This window comes from Gorilla gorilla, chromosome 8 (genome assembly GCF_029281585.2).
Source record: "Gorilla gorilla gorilla isolate KB3781 chromosome 8, NHGRI_mGorGor1-v2.1_pri, whole genome shotgun sequence".
NCBI classification, from domain to species: domain Eukaryota; kingdom Metazoa; phylum Chordata; class Mammalia; order Primates; family Hominidae; genus Gorilla; species Gorilla gorilla.
In genome coordinates, this window is record NC_073232.2 from 117,381,297 (window position 1) to 117,402,455 (window position 21,159).

Genomic DNA, 21,159 nt, shown 5'->3' on the forward strand with positions numbered 1-21,159 from the left:
GAAAAACAAATACCACATGTTCTCATTTATAAGTGGGAGCTAAACATTGAGTACATAGGGACCCAAAAAAGGGAGCAACAGACACCAGGGCCTACTTTTGAGGGAAGAGGTTGGGAGGAGGATGAAAATAGAAAAACTATCGCGTGCTATGCTTATTACCTGGGTGATGAAATAATCTGTACACCAAATCCCCACAACATGCAATTTGCCTATGCACATGTGCATCCTGGATCTAAAATAGAAGTTGGAAAGGAAAAGAAAAAAAACAGTGGCTCCTGGGTTTCATTTGGAGTGTTGGCCTCAAGGTGTTTGGCCTGTACAATCTTTTATATTTAAATTACCTCTCAACTTTTTTTTTTTTTTTTTTTTTTTTTGTGAGATGGAGTTTTGCTCTGTCACCAGGCTGGAGTACCGTGGCGCGATCTCGGCTCAGCGCAACCTCTGACTCCCTGGTTCAAGCAATTCTCCTGCCTCAGCCTCCCGAGTAGCTGGGATTACAGGCACATGCTACCACACCCAGCTAGTTTTTTGCATTTGTGGTAGAGATGGGATTTCACCATGTTAGCCAGGGTGGTCTGATCTCCTGACCTCATGATCCACCCACCTCGGCCTCCCAATAGCTCTCAGTTATAAAAATAAGGAAATTTAACATTTAAAAAATAGAGGCATTTAGCTTTTCTTAGAGACTCAGAATGTCTTCTTTTTGCATATGAATTCTGTGTGGAGGAGCAGTTCCCCCTTAAAATAGGCGAATGTTTACATTTGAGTGTAGTCTCCGCTGCTCCTCAGAGATCCCTGACACTGAGACCTTGTGCCAGCCACCATTTATCATCTACCCCCGCTAGTTTTACTCTCATACATAATTTGCATGGCCCCTTAAGCGTTTGAGTTTATTAGGATAGTTGTAAAGGCCTGCCCTGTCATACAAAGTTATTCAGGCCATATCCTAAGGCACTCAGCAATAGTGGTGGTTTTGATGCTGGGAGGTATTAGCCCAGGCTTAGGCTTTAGAGATGCCTTTGGCTACTTGTTTCAAGTCCATCCAGTTTCCAATTCATCATCCACATGGACCATAGATGTGAAATGAGTGCAGAAGGAACACAGATGACAAGAAAGTGTCCCAGGCAAAGAGCACAGGTAATGGAGGGAAGAGAAGAAACTCTGGAAACACTTCAGAGGCAGAATTGTCAAGGATTGGGAACCAAATCGGATGCAGAAGAAAGAAAAGTTTAGAGGCTGGAGCTAGGGTGCAGATGATGACTGTTGATGGGGCGAATGGAATCAATACTAGACCTAGTCAGATTATAGTTACCAAAGCAAACAGACATTGCTCAAATTTGAACATTCAAGAAGTAGTTATATACAGCATGTAATGAATACATTTCCCATTAAAATATTTCTTTCTTAAAGTAGCATCATGTTTCTAAATTAATATGTATAGTAACTAGCTACATATATGAGTAAACCCCTTCCTAGACAGAAGGTTCTTTTAGAAAGGAAAATCTCGAATTCACTGCCTTATTCCTAGTACCCAAACAATACCCAATATGTAGTGTGTGCATGAGAAATATTTGCTGAATCCATCCATAATTACTTAAACAGAGATCATTTAAAGTACCCATAGTTTAATCTCAATTGTTATACATTTTTTTCTGTAAGTCTTTTGCTTTTATTTATCTGCTGCCTACCACTTCCTTCTCTGTAGCCCCTGACACCTCTGCACACATATGTGCACATACAAGGAAACAATTGCATTAGATAGGCATATGTAATAATGCATGTGGTTTTAGATAATAAGATTTCTCTACTTTTAATCTTAAAGTGATTTCTACTTTCCATTTTGATCATTTATTTTTAAATTTCATTAAATGAATAACCTTTTTTAAAGCAAATTTTTTTGGTGGATTCTTCACAGAGACTCACCTGTAGTTTTTCCTTAATTAAAGAGCAAAAAACCGAATGGATTCCCTTTCCTTGGATAACCTTCTAGTCATAATCAGAAAGCCTTTTGGAGCCAAAGATTTCCCATTCAGCTACAGCTGGTGCCATGCATTTTTTGGGTTGCTTGAGGCGAGGGAGGAGGGTTCAGCTGTTGAGATCTCTAGAAGATTTTTACAAGTAATTATGCAAGTTTTGTACATGTTATGTAAGAAGTGAATGCATTCTTGTTGTAAAAATAATAAAAATGTATCTAATTTAAAAAGCAAAGGTCTCACTTGAATTCTGTCTACTTCCTTGAGTCCATTTCTTTGCCTAAAAGTAATCATAGCTAATTTTCATATGTATCCTTTAAACATTGTTCTGTGCAGTATGGCACAAGCCTAATTGGATCATACTACACATGATGCTAACTAATTTTTGAAAGATTGCAGAACAGTGCGTTTTGGAGAAATTACCATGTTGAAGCATATGTATCCACCGAATTCTTCTAATTGCAGCATAGTACTCTGTCATATGCATATATCATAGTTCATTTAGGTGATCATTAATTCATGGGCATTGAGCCTATTTCTAATTTTTCACTACTATGAACAATGCCACTGTGAATATTGTTGCCCTTGCCTCTGTGAAAATATGAGTCTTTCTCTAGAAAACATCTAGAGAATTAGAATTCTCTAATTAGAAAATTAGAGAGAACAGATTCTCCTTGAATTAGAATTACTGATGTAAGATACGTACCTTTAAAATTCTGATACATGTTTCAAATTTGTTCTTCCAAAAAGCTATACCAAATTACTCTTTCAGCAGTCTGATATGAGATGAACAATTTTTCCACTTCTCTGCCCAAACTAGATATTACGATTTTTTGGGAATTATTATAAATTCTGTGGACAAAAGCATGAAATCTCACTGTTATTTTAAATTGCCTTGTTGATTCCCCCATGAAGTAGAGTTTTGTATGCTACCTGGGGCTCCCTCATGATTTTCGCTTGTATCTAAGCATCACTCTACCCTCCTATTTCAGATGCTCACTACCTCACCTGCAGGATCCAGGAATGCGCCGAGACAACTAGAAGTGGGCCTTTTGCCCGCTCCATTGACATCAGTTCCTTGGTTGTCCAGGATGAATATATCTTCATTCAGGTGAGTACAGAAAGTGCAGTTGGGGGTAGGAGGATGCATCGTTGAAGTTGGCTGCCTGCTAGGAAAAGGAGGGTGGCTTTCCCAAGGTTGTGAAGATGTGGAGTTGAGACACTGTCCCTCCTTTGCTTCAGGGACCCAGTCCTCTGGGGAGAGCCCAGACTTCTACTGGTTTTAGTGATGCACTGAATCCTTCCATTGGATTGCCATTTTATAGCACAGGAGCTGTCTGAATTGGCTAGTCTTGGGCTGGGTTTGAAGTAACTTAGTCAAATTTCTAATGGGATTTGACTTTAAGTAATTTATCAAAGCCACATTCTATTTCTACCCAAAGTGACTTGTTTAACTTGGCAATGAAAATCCCCTGTAAATTAAGCATCTTTAGGGTTCTTTTTCTGGAAATATCTACTACTCACTAAACTTTCCCCTTCTTTCCAGTGCTGACTACCTTCTCAATGTCCATGTCCCAAAGCGTTTACTCCCAGAACTGAGTCTTAGGAAAAATTAGATGGGACTCATATTTAGGCAGAGCAGGGAAGCCTTCTTTTACATTTTGGGTCTTGTTATCTCTATTGTGTACTATAAGGAGGTACAAAATAGGACAAAAATAAGGGGAACAAAAGGTAGTGCTCCACCAGATGACTGGCAGAGGATGCATGTGATAAATCAAACATGGCATTTGATCGCAACCTTGATTTCCCGCACTCTGCCTTTCCATCCTTCTATTCTCAGTTGTTTTGCAAACTATTCCCACAGGAAAGTTGAACTTTGAAAACTCCCTGAGTTGGCTCAGACCTAAGCACCTGAATGACCTTCTCTACCTGACCCCTGGTAGTTCAGTCCAGATCAATCCCATCTCTTCTAGGAGACTTTCTATGAACTTCCAAGCTCAGTGTGACTCGCCATCCTCTGAACCCTTGCAACTTTATGGTCTATACCATTCCTCTAGCACACAGGCTATCAATGGATTTGTCTTCTCTCCAAATTGCATTTTACACTCTCTGAGAATGGCGATGGTATTTTATACACACAGTTGACCCCTCTCCCTTGGCCCTAACAAGATGTCTTTGCATATCAGGGGTGCTCAGTCAATATCTGTTGTATTGAACTGATTGTAGGCATCACAGTTACTTCTATCTATAACTTAGTTACATAGATTTTTGAGGTCTAGTAAAGTACAGGAAAAGTAGCTAGCCACTCAAAAACCCTCTTGGATGAGGGAGTGAAACAGGAAGGTTCTGTGGCTTCAAAAATCCCTGTTTTTAGCTTGACTGAAATGCAGAATCTCAGAATTGTATTTCTAAGTCTTGGCAGGCCAACGGCACTCTCATTCTCTTATTCATAAGTGTTTGTTTATTGAACACATACATTGCAAAATACATAGCACCAGTCACTACTCTAGAGTTCCTCAAGTTTCTGCCCTTGACCTGCTTCTCTACCCAGTACTCACTGCCTGAGCAATCCCCTGGTTTTAAGGACTATTTCCAAGGTTTGATGACTTTCAAGTCAGTGAGCTGTGACCTCATGTACTGCATCCTTCCATATCAAATAACCAACTCAGGATCCCAACATAGACATTCCACAAGTAAAACAGAACCAACAGGTCACCCTTGGCCTTGACCCTTACACAGTTTGTGGCACAACCCCCTACCAGGTCAGTCAAAGTCAGTCTGTGTTGCCAAATTAAATGAACCCACAGCCTCTGTTAATATCACTCTTTGTGATTTCTGTAGTGTTTCCTTTTATTCCATTCTCATTGTTATGGTCCCCATTTAAGGCCTTTATCTCTTTCTATTTAGATTTTTTTTTTTTTTTTTTTTACAGTGGAAGCACAGGAGTGAGTTATGAATTTACCAATCGGATTTCCCTTCCCTTAATGCTAAATATGCCAGAATTGTTTCTCGGAAACATGACTTAGAATGTAAAATGTTCAGACTTTTTTCATTTTTCCTTGTGTTCCATGAAGTTTGCTGTAACTCCGCAGACAGATACACAGATTTTTTAAAAAATTATTCTGAAACATTCCTTTTTTATTATACTGGAAGCAGACGGAAGTTTTGTCTTTAATTAGCATCAATTTTTATTTTCCTTGAAAAGATATGCGGTTTCATTATTCAATAAAGTTTTACTCATTGCCAAGTATATGTGAGGTCCCCTGTTCTAGGTGCTAGGTGCTGGGGTAAGGATAGTGAACACAACAAAGTTTCTGCCTTAGTGGTATTTAATTCTAGTGGAAGATAGGAAAAAATATGTGTATGATGTAAACATCCATATATACATAGATGAAAAGTTATAAAGAGTAATGGTTAAGAACATATAATTTAGAGTCCAAAACCTGGCATTTGTTGAAACTGTCGCATTCCACACTTAGCTGTGTGACCTTGAGCTGTGCATCATTTGACTTATGTATAAAAAGAAGATAATTGTAGTACCTACTTCATGGGTTGCTGGGTGGATTATATTTATTAACGCTATCTGTAAAGCAGCAAAATGATGCCCTAGAAACAGTGTTATATGAATATTTGGTTTCTATCTTTCTATTTATCTTTTACTAGTATCTATCTACAAAATGTATCAGATAATGACAAGTCCTATGAATAAAAATAAATCAGGGACTGTGAATACTCAAGCTATAAAGGTATTGCTGTTTTATTTAGGGAGACTTAGGAAGGCCTCATTGAGTGGTGAACTAGGAACACGGTGGCAGAAGACAGTGCAGTCAGAGAGGAGCGTGGAGCCAGGTTGTCCGGCCTTGGCTTCCTTGAGCCCACATGAAGATGGCGAGTGGGCAGTTAGAGATTTGAGTCTGGGTTCAGGAGCGGGGGTTCGTCATGGAGCAGTTGCAGCTGAGTGTATCCATTGTAAAGTCTACAGTATATTGGCAGCATTTTTAGACCACAGAATTGCCAGTCGCAGCTGAGTTGATCTATTGTAAAGTTGCCAGTATATTGATGGCATTTCTTAGACCACTAAGAAATAAGTATTGATAGAAAAGAGAAACCATCCAAAGACTGAGGCTCAGGCTACTCCAATATTCAGAGTTCAATGAGATGAGCAGGAACCCGCAATGAGACCTAGATAGACAATTTAGAGATAAGGCCGGAAAGGTGGAGGTGCTAGATCCCACTGGGCCTTGAAGGCTTTATTTTTACTATCAATGAGGTGGGAACCAATGGATTAACAATGCCCCAAATAATGTGAAAGGCCAATAAACTTGAGAAAAACATTGGATTTCATTAATCATCAACTAAACACAGATTACATGGTATCATTTGCAACTATCAATTAGCTAAGATTGAAATATGGTAAAAGAATGCCAATGAGTTGCAGGTAAACAACTACATATAGTGTAGGTACAAATATAAATCAGTGGATCATCAGCATTTAATCCACCTTTTTCTTCTCACAGGTGAGTTTGGCCATTTGCATTGACAGATATGACATATATGTCTTAGTTCTGACAGTATATGCTTTGTGTTTAATTATGATTACTTTAAAACTCCCATTATATGGTCTGTTTGCTTTCCTGTGTGTCTGATAATTTTGAGTATTTGTATTTTTGTTCTAAGTGCTTAGCTTTATGAATAGAAATTTATATAACATACTGAATCTTCTATTTCTGGACAATATCTATTGATTTCCTGTTGGCAGCAATTACAAAATCAGTGTATTTCCTTGAATTTCTAATTTTCTCCCTCTCTTTAATTCTTCCACTACCTAATTTTGAATAATTATTTGCTAATGTTTGTCTTACTGCCTTAAAATATAATTCTGTTAGACTTAAATATTTTATGAAGCACTACAGAAGAAAGGTGAAAAAAATAGTATGTGTTTATGACCTCTTGTCAGATTCCTTTTTCAAACCCCAGTTTGTTGACATCATCATTTTAGAGCATGAACATTCTACTCTGCACTGTAATTCCTGCATTTATTTTGATTTTAGTCTTATAGGTAAATGTATTCAGTTGTCCCCAGAAGTCTTTTTCCTATAGTTTTTCCCATTTATCTCTTGGTTATCTGAAATTTGTCTTCCAAGAAAGGCTAATTCTTGAATGCTGAAAATATGTTTGTCTGTATCTTTTTATATTTTAATATAATTTCTCAGGGTATAAAATGTATGTATCATCCTCTTTCCATGAGAATTTTTACTCCAATAATTTGTTACTATTCAGACCAGTCTCATATTTTTCTTTAAGGCATCTTGTTGTTGTTTTATTTTGTTTTTTAACTTCAATCCTTAAAACCTTTAAAAAATATTTTGGCCAATATATTGTTATCAAATATATTGATACAATATATTATATCAAAATAAATATTTTGATACCAATTACTTATTAATTAGCATATGCCTTGTGGTTGGCCATAATGTACTGATTCTTTCTTCTGGAATATTAATTTTTTTGTTAAATAGATTCAATTTTTTCTTTATTTTTTAATTTCTCGGGAGTTTCTGTGGCATATCTTGAAATATATTTTCTATTTCAGTTTTATAGTTTTGGTTCCTTTCTTCCAGGACATCTAGGATGTGTACACTAGACAGGAAAGACAAAAGAGAGCCATAATTTCTCCCATCCCAACCCTTTTTTACTCCCTGAGCAAACTGAGGAAAATGAGATTAAAAACAATCTTATATTATTTTCTAGGCTCTTTTTGCTTTATTGCTTTTTTTTTCTTTTTCCTGTTTTTGTTTAACTTCTTTTCTGAGCTTTGCCAGTTTATATTGTGTCTTTCTCTCGTCTCAACATACCTTCCCTGAGCTCTTGTATTTCTGCTTCAAACCCTTCTCTTATAGAGGTGATCTCTTCATCATACAGGTTATTTTAAATTATAACAGTGTGTTTGCAATTTTTATTTGCTCTATGGAAGCATATTTTATTCCATATCTGTTATTTGTTTTTCCTGTCCCTTTCTGTCTTTTATTTTCCTATATTATTTTATCATTCTTATGCTATTTTCTTTTATCTTTATATGTTTAACTATTGCTTATTTTTTAATGCTGTGAGTTCTTCCCAGAAAAAGTATTTGAGGAGGTTCATTTTAGCAACAGATTAGGGCTCTGTTTCAGCTTAACAAGAATCCTTCTTGGTTCTCACTGAGGTTCCGTATGACTCAAGATTGTTTTCTCTGTTAGTGGGTCCTTCTCATAAGACAGAACCACCTGGAACACAATATATATGACTCCTTTTCCACGTATATTGTGTTTCAGAGTTAGATTTTCATTACGGATAGAGTTTGCATTTCCCTTTCTTATTTTTCTTATTGCTTTGGGGTGATTTATAATAGGAAAGGGGAGAGGCATCATTATGATTTGGCTATTTAAAACCATTTATAAATCCTTATTATATATTTTCTGAAATGTTACAAGAGCTTACTAATTGATTTCCTTCTCCCAGATCAACACCAACCTTCCCCACCAGCCAGTCACAGGGCTAAATCAATATTTCTACATTCAGTGGCAGCTCATCACCTATAGGGTGAAATCCAATTTCCTTACCATTGTCTACAAAGACCTCTGTGACCTGGATCCTACCTACTCCATCAGTCACATATGAATTCCTTACCCACCACTGCTCTTCACATTCCTTCCTTGTTTCATTGTAACCTTCAATAAACATAAACCGCTTTAGTCTCCATGCACAAACTATGCCATTTCTTACTGTATACGCCTTTCTTATATATTTTTTTCCTGCCTGGGATGTCCCTTTACCAGACAAATTTATTATTTAAATTTAGGACAGACAGCACCTCCTGTAGGAAGTCTTCCCTGACATCCTCAATCGGGATTGGACTAAGCTCCAATGCAGTTCTTACCCATTTGCATTATGTTTCCCCAGCCAGGTTTCTAAAAGGAATAGGACTGTGTGTTATTCGTCATTGCTTCTCTTGCTTCTCCTGCTCTTAGCGTAATTACTGGTACTCAATAAATGTTTGCTGAACTGAACTGAACTGAGAAGATGAGACACCATCCTATTCTCAGGAAGTGTAGTTAGTTATCTTTTTCAAGCAAGGGAATCTTGCTTCTACAGCTAACAATACAGGACAACTTAGCCTAATTGACAATTGCTCAATGCGTAAGAAATGACCATGCAATGTACAATGTCTCTGCGTTTTTATAAAACTGCTGTCCAGGAATTACCCAATATATTATTCATTGTCCTTTTAATATTCATTCATTTAAATGTATTAAAATACATACAGCCAAGTGGGAAATGCACATAACCAAACAAATATAATGTAATATGATGAGAACTGTATTAGTGCAAAGCACATGTTGCTCTTGGAGAAAGAGCCTTTCACCTGACCCTAGAAGAGGGTCAGTACAAGCTTTCTCAAAAGAAGGCTGTGAGTACGAGTTAAGTAGGTGAAGGAGAAAGAGCATTCTGCCCAGAGGAGAAGGCCTGGGTAAAGTTAAGGAAATAAGAGAACACAATGTACCAGGACCTCTTATGTAAGGGGCAGTTGTAATTGTGGGAGGGAGTGGCATGGTAGAAAAAGAAGTTGGAAAATTGAACTGAACATTTTCTGTTTTCTTTAATTAAATCTAGATAATGTTGTGTTCCCCTCTTTATAGTTGCTAGAAAGCACAGAACTAATTTTTGTGTGAATTTTAGCAGCTTCCCCACATAAAGCTTATGGTATTGTTATTTTTCATATCCCTTTATGCTTTGCCATTGGCCATTTTTTATTCCTTGGCTGCTTTCTTATATTCTTTTTGTTTGTTTGTTTGTTTGTTTTATTTTGTGTGTGTATTGTTTTTAAAAAAATATTAGAAACCATCTCAAATGATTTTCTGAAACCAGTATCATTTAAAAATCTTTTTTGGGGTGGGGGGTATAAGTTTTGAAAATTGAAATGAGGATTAGGACAGGCTTTATGGAGAAGGTAAGATTTGTATCGATAGTAATCAATATCTGCCTGTGGCCTAGAAAAGGGCCATCTTTTTCATTCTGTTCATTGAAATAAAGTTGCCTCTGCAGGTTTTGTCAAAGCAGAAAACCCACAGACCAACAGAGTAGCTTTTCCTACTCTATTGGAGAAGCTACACAGATGCTATATGAGCACAGTATCAGGGCATCAGAGGAGGTGGTGTTCTACCTGTTCCTGCCTACCAGTCTGTGAAAGAATGGCCTTGGTACAAGAAGTCATAGAGCAGCGAGGCTTGAGTCCCTTCAAGGTGGCATTCCCAGGGAGTAGCACCAAGGCAGAACTGGACACTGAGGATTGTGCATTCCACTGACAGATGCTTACTGGTTTGGCTTTTAAAGGGGATCCGTGTAGAGGCAGATTATTTTTTATTCCTGCTATTTAAGCAGTTAAATAACAGCAAGATGAGGATGAGAGACTTTGGTGGGTTTGGTTTTTCATGACTATAGAGATTTGTCCACTTAAATTTCGAACTTTTAAAAGTATTGATATCTTATATTTGGTTTTAGTGCTGACAGAGACATATAACTGAGAAAGAAGAAACAACCTCACAAACAAAGGAGACCAGCCTTTCCCTTCATCCTTTCCCACCCTTATGTGCCAAATGGAGGAGGATGCCTGGAAAGGCTGGGCTTTGGGCTTCCCAGCACCTCCTCAAACGGAGCAACTCTGCTTTTGTTTGCTCTGTATATTAGGTTTCCTAATACTCTTTCATTTGACAAAAGGATCCTGCTGCTAAAAAATGTTTGAAAAATCACTGACTTTTTGCAGCCCTGTTGGCTGCATTGGTCAAAGGTGAGGCTTTTCCATGTGTGGACAGCTGAACCGTGTGGAATACAGGTGAGATCCAGGCTCGAATCTTTTCTCTGCATATTAATAAATGTGATGCACATATTTAATGTGCAATTATTTACACATGAGTGAGAGATTATATACAAATGTACAGTATATGCATTTGAGAGCACAGTTTAAATAATGAAAAACCTTGGTAACCTCTTTATAATGATATTCATTCATTAAATTAAACCTCTTCCCATGACATTAAAAATTTTACCCTCTCCTGTTTGCCCCTATAAAGGAATGTGCCTCATGCCCAATCATAATTTTATTTCTCTTAACATATTATTTTTAATTCTGTGTCTTATGTGCAGTAGAAGGGTCCATAAACCACCCACCCACACAGCTCCTACTATTTAGAGAGACCTGGAAGGTCTCTACTTCACCTTTTATTTACCTGTTGACTAGGAGGTAAAGGTAGCCATCCTGATAGTTTTGCTTGGGGGAACCCAGTGTTTGATCTCCTGCTGTTGGACAAGCTGAGCTGGAGATATACAGAAAGCTGTGAAATTTGTTAATCTGTCAGTTCCTTTTCTGTGTAGGGGACCTGAGGTTTTGTAGCAAAATCAAAAGAAGCTAATCCTTCCCAGAAGAGCCCTTGTTTTAATAGGGAAGAGTCTGCCTGAAATGCCTCCGTTCCACTTGGATAAAAGAGAAATCGGCTTTCCTCTGGAGGGGCAGGGGAAAGCAGTAAGTTGATTTCGGTGTTCTGAGCCAAGATGGTTGAAAATCCTGTCTTTTCTTCTTATGGAGTAGCGTTTCTAGTGATTATCCTGGAGAATCTGTATTTTAGCAGCAGTTGCAATAAAATTCCTTTAGTAATAAGATTCATACCTCGGCTACCCTTGCTACTAGGGAATGTGATGAAGAAACAAGAACAGTCCCTTAGTAACCTATCACCAGCAATGTGTATATTATGTTTGCAGTGGATTGTGTGAAACCCTGCCCTATACTCTCTTCATGGCACAGAGGGTGGCCTTCAATGTGGTAAGAGTTCATTTCATAAAAGGGGTATAATACTGACAAGTCTTCGAAAATTTAAAACACCAGAGGAAAAAAAAGTCCATAATTAAGATACAAATAAAGTACCCTAGAGGTAGGAAGAAAGCAGAACATTTGAAAGAGGGACGGTCATCTTGCCTCTGCCAGGTCTTTCTCCACATCCCTAATGTCTTTGTTGCCTTAGCACAGAATGAAACTTTTCCCTCGCTGTTTTAAGTGAGCCTGTAGTACCCTGTGAGATGACGTGCTGCAACTTGAACATTCTGGAAAAGGTCATGGTTTTTAGGAACTGAGCACAGGGAAAGGGTAGGAACCCTAAAGATACAGTTGGCCACTTGAGCCTGGGAGGGTTTGTGCTGATTCAGGCCAGGAGAAGAGAGTGGCTTCCTGAACCTGTGGCACCCACAACCACTCATGCAAACCCAGAACAGCTAGCTACTCCCTGAACCTTTGTAAAGATGCCAACCGGACAGGTAACACTGTGTAGATCCATCTACTACCCAGTGGTATTTTCAACTCTCAGTAATATTCTATAGATGTGCCGAAGAAAAAAGAAACCTTATGTAACAAGGAATTCTGAGGTTGGAGCAATAACATGTATCAGACTGTTTCTAGGATGCTACCAGTACTACAATGAAGTCAGTTGGTAGCTTGGATACATGTTGCTGTTAGTTTTAAGAGTTCTATGTATGAACATAGAAAAATAGTACTGTTATAAAATGTTGGGAGATGTTCCAGAAGTACTAGCAATTAACAAGTATTGGTAGCCAATTAACAGATACTTGTTGAGCCCTAGAAGTGTGCCAGGTGCAATGGAGCATTGCCCTGGTCTCCATCAGTTTATGATTCAAATAGCTAGTGGTCTGATGTGGAGAAAACAGCCCTGACTTTAACGACCTGGGTTGTACTCAGGAATCTGCCACCTACCAGCCAGGAAATATGACACAAGTCACTTAAACTCTCAGAGTACTAATTTTCTCATCTCTGTAGAATGGAATCCTGCTACTTGCCCTTTCTAAATTGGAAGGTTGTTGTGAGGATCAAGGGAGATAATAATGGCTTTGAAATGCTTTGAATGCTACAAAGCCCTACAAAATGCAAGAATTGAGAGACTAGTCCACATGCAAAAATCAGCCTCACTGTTTAGTGTATGCACATCCTCTTTTGAGGATTTTTATAAGCTGATCACATAAAAGATTACTAGATCTTTTCTCCAAATTCGTTTTTAAATTATTCATAGATTCAATTCTTGTATCAACATATGTGCATGATAAAACCTTCCCACATAGCTTCCATGGTGTTGGTTTCTTTGATAACCAACTTTTAATGATATATATGAGATGTAACTATTCTGGGATTTAATTAACTTTCAAGACTGTTTTTGCATCTTGGTCTCAGCTCACCTGGATTTTGGTACTTCATCTAAGATCCTGATTTATATACCCATCATGGAAGGTAGACAAGCCTGTATGATGTGGCTACTGTATCCCCAGTAAATTATTATCTTTCTGAAAAAAACCCTGAGGCAGAAATTAATAGAGTGTAATTATTCAAAGAAAAGCTATTTGGAGATGTTTTAAATGATGTTAATTTGGTCTTAATGGGAGAGATTTTGAATGTTAAATAAATAGCAATTACATCATTAGGGACACATTTACAACACGGGAGTTTAAAGCAAAATGAAAGAGTTACAGAGACAATCTTCAAAAGAAATCCAATAAAGACATCTTCAGGTGAATATTCTTGAAGTGCTTTCAGAATCTTAAGTAAAAGTGTTTTCAACAGGCAGCCCAAATGGAGGTTCTTTAAATAGCTTGGATGCATCTCCTATACGTATAATGATTATAGTGGTTTGCTGTTAGTATTTGAAATACTTCTATGAATAAACACAAATTAGTGATCTGATTGCAAAGTAATGATATTTAGTTGACCTTTGTATGGAGCATACTCCATCTCACATCCTTCCAGCTACGTTTGCCTCAGCTACTAGCTTTGCGCAGACGTGACCTGCTATCACCTTGCCTCACCTGCACTGTGGATCCCCTGTTTCAGGGCTGATTTCTTCCCAAGTAGGATGCTTGCAAGAGACTCGTTAGCTATTCTGGTGCAGATACAAGTCTTGAAGGTGCCAAGAATCTGGGACAACTTTAGCAACAAGAATCCAGAGCTGGTGGATCAGTGCTGGTGGGAATGTAAATTAGTTCAGTCATTGTGAAAAGCAGTTTGACAATTTCTCAAAGAACTTAAAACAGGATTACCATTCGACCCAGCAATCCCATTATTGGGTATATGCCCAAAGGAAAATAAATTGTTCTGTTGTAAAGACACATGCACACATGTGTTCATCACAGCTTTGTTCACAGTAGTAAAGACATGGAATCAACCTAAATGTCCATCAATGGTAGACTAGATTTAAAAAAATGGCGCATATACACAGTGGAATACTATGCAGCCATAAAAAAGAACAAGCTCATGTCCTTTGCAGCAACATGGATGGAGCTGGAGGCCATTATCCTAAGCAAACTAACACGGAAATAGAAAACCATATAACACACGTTCTCACTTGTAAGTGGGAGTTAAACTTTGAGTACGTATGGACACAAAGAAGGGAATGGTAGACCCTGAGGCCTACTTAAAGGTGGAGGGTGGGAGGAGGAAGAGGAGCAGAAAACTATTAGGTACTATACTTATTACCTGGGTGACAAAATAATCTGTACACCAAATACCCATGACATACAATATGCCTATATAACAAACCTGTGCATGTACCCTGAACCTAAAATAAAAGTTAAAAAAAAGAAAAAAACTAGTGGATCAGTACTCTTCTCTTATATCAGGTAGGCAAGTCTGAGCCTCATTCTACATGAATTTTCATAGGCTGTCTAGTGGGATTGAGCCCTAATTGCTGACAATAATAACCAGTTTAGTAATGCACCCTGGAATGGCCTTCTCTCCCTCCCTGTTTCCTGCTTCCTAGTTTCACCACTCCTGTCCCCAGATCATTCCTCAACAAACAAAAACGATAAACTACATAAAAGTCCTTGACTCAGGCTTTACTTTTGGGGGTAACTTAATGCAAGGCAATCTTGAATGACTCTCAAATATTTCTTGGATCCCTGCTATGTATCCAGTTATTGTAGGTAGAGTGAACTATTTAAGTGAAGTAGAAGGCATTATTCTCATCCCCATATAAATGAGATTCCTCAATCTAAACATCCATTTCCATCCCTCTTCTCAAGGACCTGGCAGTACTGATCACTCTCCTTTCCCCTGTCCTTAGCTTACTCATCCCTATGTTAGACTTTCCATCAATATTTAAATATTTTTAAAATATCCACCATCCTGACATAACAAAACAAAGTAGGGTAAAACTTTCTTTGAACCTACACCCCTCTGTAAGTCTCCCATGTTTCATTCACAATCAGATTTCTTGAGCACTAGCTGTATTCATAATCCCATCTTCTCATTTCCCTGTCTCTGTCACTCACTTGAGACTGACTTCTGCCTCTGCCACTGCATTGAAATTGCTTTTGCCAAGTTCATCAAAGGTATCTTTGAAGTATATCTAGACTATGCCTCTCAATAATTAACATAGTTGAACTGTCTAGAGAATTTAAACCTCTTGACTGCTCCTTCTTTCTTGAAGCATTCTCATTGCTTCCTCGATAAGGTACAGTTCAGGGTCCCCTCTCATCTCTCCATCTTTCCAATATCATCTTACTTTCCAACACAGATGCCTCTTCCTCTGCCCACTCTTTAAATATGGGTTTTTCCTCAGTGTTCTTTCTAGGTTCCTTTTCTCTGTTTACTTCCTACCCTCTCTGATATGGTTTGGCTGTGTCCCCAGCCAAATCTCATCTTGAATTATAGTTCTCGTAATCCCCAATGTGTTGTGGGAGGGACCCAGTGGGAGGTAATTGAATTATGGGGGCGGTTATCCCCATGCTGTTCTTGTAAAAGTGAGTGAGCTCTCACGAGATCTGATGGTTTTATAAGGGGCTTTTCCCCCCTTTGCTCAGCACTTCTTCCTGCCCCCGCTGTGAAGAAGGTGCCTTTCTTTCCCTTCTCCTTCTGTCATGATTGTAAGTTTCCTGAGGCCTTCCCAGCCCTTCCAAAGTGGAATTGTGAGTCAATTAAACCTCTTTTCTTTATAAATTATCCAGTCATGGGCAGTTCTTTATAGCAGTGTGAGAACAGACTAATATAGTAAATTGGTACTACAGAGAGTGGGGTGCTGCTATAAAGATACCCCAAAATTTGGAAGCTATTTTGGAACTGGGTAACAGGCAGAGGTTGGAACAGTTTGGCAAGCTGAGAAGAAGAAAGAAGACGTGGAAAAGTTTTGAGCTTCCTAGAGACTTGTTGAATGGCTTTGACCAAATTGCTGATAGTGATATGGACAATGAAGTCCAGGCTGAGGTGGTGTCAGATGGAGATGAGAAGCTTCTTGGGAACTGGAGTAAAGGTCACTCTTGTTGGTTTTTGCCCTTGCCCTGGAGATCTGTGGAACTTTGAATTTGAGAGAGATGATTTAGGGTATCTGGTGGAAGGAACTTCTAAGAGGCAAAACATTCAAGAGAAAGCAGATCATAAAAGTCTGGAAAGTATGCAGTCTGATGATGTGAGAGAAGAGAAAAGTTCATTTTCTGGGAAGAAATTCAAGCCAGCTGCATAAATTTGCATAAGTAATGAGCCAAATGTTAATCATCAAGACAATGGGGAAAATGTCTCCAGGGCACATCAGAGGTCATCACAGAAGCCCCTCTCATCACAGTTCCGAGGCCTAGGAGGAAAAATTGTTTTCGTGGGCTGGGTCTAGGGTCCCCCTGCTGTGTGCAGCCTGGGAACTTGGTACCCCACATCCCAGCCTCTCCAGCCATGGCTGAAAGGGACCAACGTACAGCTCAGGCTGTTGCTTCAGAGGGTGCAAGTCTCAAGCCTTGGCGGCTAACATGAGATGTTGGCTCTACAGGTGCACAGAAGTCAAGAATTGAGGTTTGGGGATGTTCACTTAGATTTCAGAGGATGTAGGGAAATGCCTGGATGTCCAGGCAGAGTTGTGCTGCAGGAATGAAGCCCTCATAGAGAACCTCTGCTAGGGTAGTGAGGAAGGGAAATGTGGGGTGCGAGCCTCCACATAGAGTCCCTACTGGGGCACTGCCCAGTGGAGCACTGAGAAGAGGGCCACCATCCTCCAGACCTTAGAATGATAGATCTACCAACAACTTGCACTGTGTGCCTGGAAAAGTCACAGACACTCAATGCCTGCCTGTGAAAACAGTTGGAGGGGGGCCATACCCTGCAAAGCCACAGGGGCAGAGCTACCCAAGGCCATGGGAGCCCACCTCCTGCATCAACATGATCTGCATGTGAGACATGGAGTCAAAGGAGATCATTTTGGAACTTTAGGGTTTAATGGCTGCCCTATTGGATTTTGGACTTGCATGGGGCCTGTGGTGCCTTTGTTTTGGCCAATTTCTCCCATTTGGAATGGGTGTATTTACCCAATGCCTATACCCCCATTGTATCTAGGAAGTAACTAACTTGTTTTAGACGATTTTACAGGCTTATAGGTAGAAGGGACTTGCCTTGTCTCAGATGAGACTTTGGACTTGGACTTCTGGGTTAATTCTGGAATGAGCTAAAACTTTGGGGAACTTTTGGAAAGGCATTATTGTGTTTTGAAATGTGAGGACATGAGATTTGGGAGGGGCCAGGGGCAGAATGATGTGGTTCAACAGTGTCTTCATCCAAATTTCATCTTGAATTATAGTTTCCATAATCCCCATGTGTTATGGTGGAGACCTGGTGGGAGGTAATTGAATCAGGGGGGCGGTTGCCCTCATACTGTTCTTGTGAGAGTGAGTTCTCACAAGATCTGATGGTTTTATAGAGGCTTTTCCTCCTTTACTTAGCACTTCTCCTTCCAGCCGCCCTGTGAAGAAGGTGCTGTTCCTCCCCTTCAACTTCTGCTGTGATTGTAAGTTTCCTGAGGCCTTTCCAGCCATGTAGAACTGTGAGTCAATTAAACCCCTTTTCTCCTTTCTTAAGAAGTTTAATTACCCAGTCTTGGGTATTTCCTCATAGCAGTGTGAGAACAGACTAATACACTTTCTCTTTGAGTAAGTCCATCCCATCCACTTTTACAGTGTCAGTTACTATGCAAATGCCAATGACCCCAATGTTCCCTGCTCCTCTCAGCATAATGCAGAGACTGGGAGGCTCTAGCAAGGGGTCGTTCTTTACAGGATGCCCATCAATCCTTTAAGCATGGCAATCTCCTTGCTCCATTCAGAACTCTACTGTGCATGCCCCTTATAAGTTACTAAGACTTGTTTCTTCCCAAGAGATCTAATGAGGCTCCGTGGAAGTTACAATACCTGTTGCTTGCTAGGTCAATTTGGCAAAGAATATTTTCCTTTAATCTCAGAGAATGGTTCTGTAATTTGCTGCATATTATAAAGTAACTATTTGCCTTTATAATAAAATATGAATGGGTCATGTCTAGCACAGGAGTATTAAATTGTTTTCATTTTGTGTATCACCCCTGAGTTATTGGTAGTAGCTCCATAGAAGGCTGTGTTATTGTGGTTTGGTAGAAAAGCTTCTATTACTATTAGCGTCTCCATGGGCATGAGAAGTAAGGGTGGTGGTAAGCGTGCTGTGCAGTTCATTTTGCAAGAAGGGTGGCACTCATGGTGTTTAATTATTCAGGATGCTTATATGGAGGGAGCCAGCCTGTGAGTTCTGGTCAGGAAGGCAGATGTGTTATCCAGGAGACTACAAGAGTTTCTATCATCAGCTCAAAGGAGTGAGATCAGCTATACACTCTCAATCTCTTTCACTATTTGGAAATCAATTTCCTACCTCCAAAGCAATGGTTATTTGGAGTGTTCTTTCTACCTAGCTTCACCACCAATTTTACTCACCAATCAACAAACAGAAAGAATTGTTGTTATAGTGGAAAACGGACCTTGCAATTATTTCACATCAAATTTATGTCCAGCATGTGTGCATTTTATTTTATTTAATAAAACTTTAATCTTCACAGGATCTCAATATGACAGATATTATCTTTATTTTTCTATGGAGGAAACCAAGTTTCAGTGAAATATAGGTAATTACCCATGGTTGTATAGCTCAGGAAATGGCAAGGTCAAGGATATGACCTCAGGGCTGTCTGGGTTTATAAAGGATGACACAAGAGGACAATGACTGATTTCTCATTTCATTTTTCTCTGCATTAGCACCTAATAATTGGTATTCCCAGATACTTTTCTAGATGACTGTGAAAGTGAAATAAGCAGATGTTGCCCCCATCTTGGTAGATGTTAGTGGCTGCAAAGACTTGCTCCATTCCCTATTCAGTGGACTCTTTCTCAGGATCTGTTTCAATTTTGTTTCATATCAGAAACTTTCTGCATCATTAACCAAAGAAAGGCTTAATGGGATTCAATACAATGTATTCATGCCTGAGCCTCTGAGAGCTGTCCCTCAGATATACTTGGGGGATTTACTCAAACACCCATCCCTGGGACTTCCCGTGGGGACTGGGTGGCAGCGTGGAGAATCATCATGACATCCACAGCTCTGCTCTTCTCCAGCCCTTTCCTCCTCCCTGTGTACGTCTTGCCATGCATTATGCATTTGGAGTGGGAGGAGGGGCTGCCTTTGGGTTCCATTCCAGGACTCAGAGGAGCTGTTGAGTCATGACCTCACTGAGTCTCCCCATTGTCCTTCCCTTCCACATGCCAGCAAGTCTTCCACACCCCCTCTGCTAAGCCCAGCTCCCTGGAGAATTCCTTTTCTGGGTCCTTCTCCTATTAAAGATAATTACACTGCTGTAAAAACAGCAGTGCTGATAATGAAGGCAGTTGGGCTGTTGACTGAAAAGTAGACTATTTAGTCCAGTTCTCTTCCCATTACCGTTCTAATTAGAGTATATCTCTATGATTTCAGAGTTTCAGCTTTAAAAAAAATTTAATCACTCTGCCTATAACTCTATGACCAGCTAATGGAGTAAATAATCATTTTGAATTTCTGCAAGCAGCCTTTAATAATCTGAATCAGAATCCTTTAAGAATTCTGAAACCCCTCATGGTCAGCCAGAATAAGGACTTCTTGGAGTTTCAGAGCAGCAGAGACAGATGTTAACCAATCAGCTTGATGTGATTGAGGATCTACTATGTACCCAGTACTGTGACTGGTTCTCTCTGTGACAGAGGTATTGATTGATTGATTGACTGACTGATTCATTCATTCATGCATTCATTTAATAATCTTGTATTGAGCGCTTAATATGCTCCTGATACTGTTCTAAATGAAGGGCATGTGATAATCACAAGACTGAGAACATGTCAGTCCTCATTTTGCATTGTCTTGGTGAGGAGATAAAGCTGTTTGACCAGACACTGTTCATAAACAATGCTCAAAAGCATTTAAGAAATTGCTAGACTCTTCAGGACAGTGCTTCCCAGCGTTAGGGAGATCTACAATTAAAGAAGATATCCTGGAGGAGGCAAGGATCATGGTAGTTTTCATAGCAACTAATTTACTTGAGAGGCTCAACTTGAGGACCATTCAGTGCCCCAAGGGGAAGTGACTCTTGGAAGGAGACAGTGCAGTTGGATGGATGCGCAGGTGAAGGGAGTTGGCGTTCCTGGGTTTAAGTCTGGCCTCATCTTTAACTCACTGGGTGGTCTTGGGCCATCACCTTTCCTCCCTGAAGCTCAGTTTCCCTGTGGCAAAATGAAAAGATTACATTAAAGAAGGGCTTCCAAATCTTCTGTTGTTGTTCTTGGAGAACTGCCTTCCAGGCAAAATTGTTGAAGACATTCCAATATATAAAATAGATACAGTTAGAAGAGATATATATTAAAGAGGGTGAGGGGCTGTGTGAGCTTCACCACCCACCCAGACTCTTCATCCCTTTGGGGACACCCCAAGGCATCTTTGCAGAACTTAGAACAGCATAGAAAGTTTCGAAAGCAGCGGACTGTATGACACCAGAAGTTCTCTTCTAACCCTAAAACGCCACAAGTTGTCTTGCTCTACGGGTCGCTCCATTTAGTCAGACATAGGAAAGGGATTGCTGTTCAGAGATATTGCCTCAGTTCATTTTTCCAATGTCAGTATCAAACAAAAAAGATACTTGGGATGTAGTTAATTCCTCAAGCAAGTTGCTGAATCTTTCCTTCCTTTCTTCATTCCATTTACATGTACTTGGGGTATAATATGGAGATAATGCAGTAAAAGAGAAATAAAAATCCAAAAAGTAAATAAGAAAGTTATGATCCCTGGAGATTATGCTATATA

General features: G+C 39.4%; 1 protein-coding gene across 1 annotated transcript in view; it reads left to right on the forward strand.

Annotated features, from left to right (window-relative positions):
* Window positions 1-21,159, forward strand: part of SORCS3 (sortilin related VPS10 domain containing receptor 3) — a 627,364-nt gene that overhangs the window by 465,075 nt on the left and 141,130 nt on the right. The window contains exon 7 of the mRNA XM_055352055.2: window positions 2,966-3,084. Within this exon, the coding sequence (XP_055208030.2) occupies window positions 2,966-3,084 (119 nt within the window). The remainder of the gene's footprint in view (window positions 1-2,965; window positions 3,085-21,159) is intronic.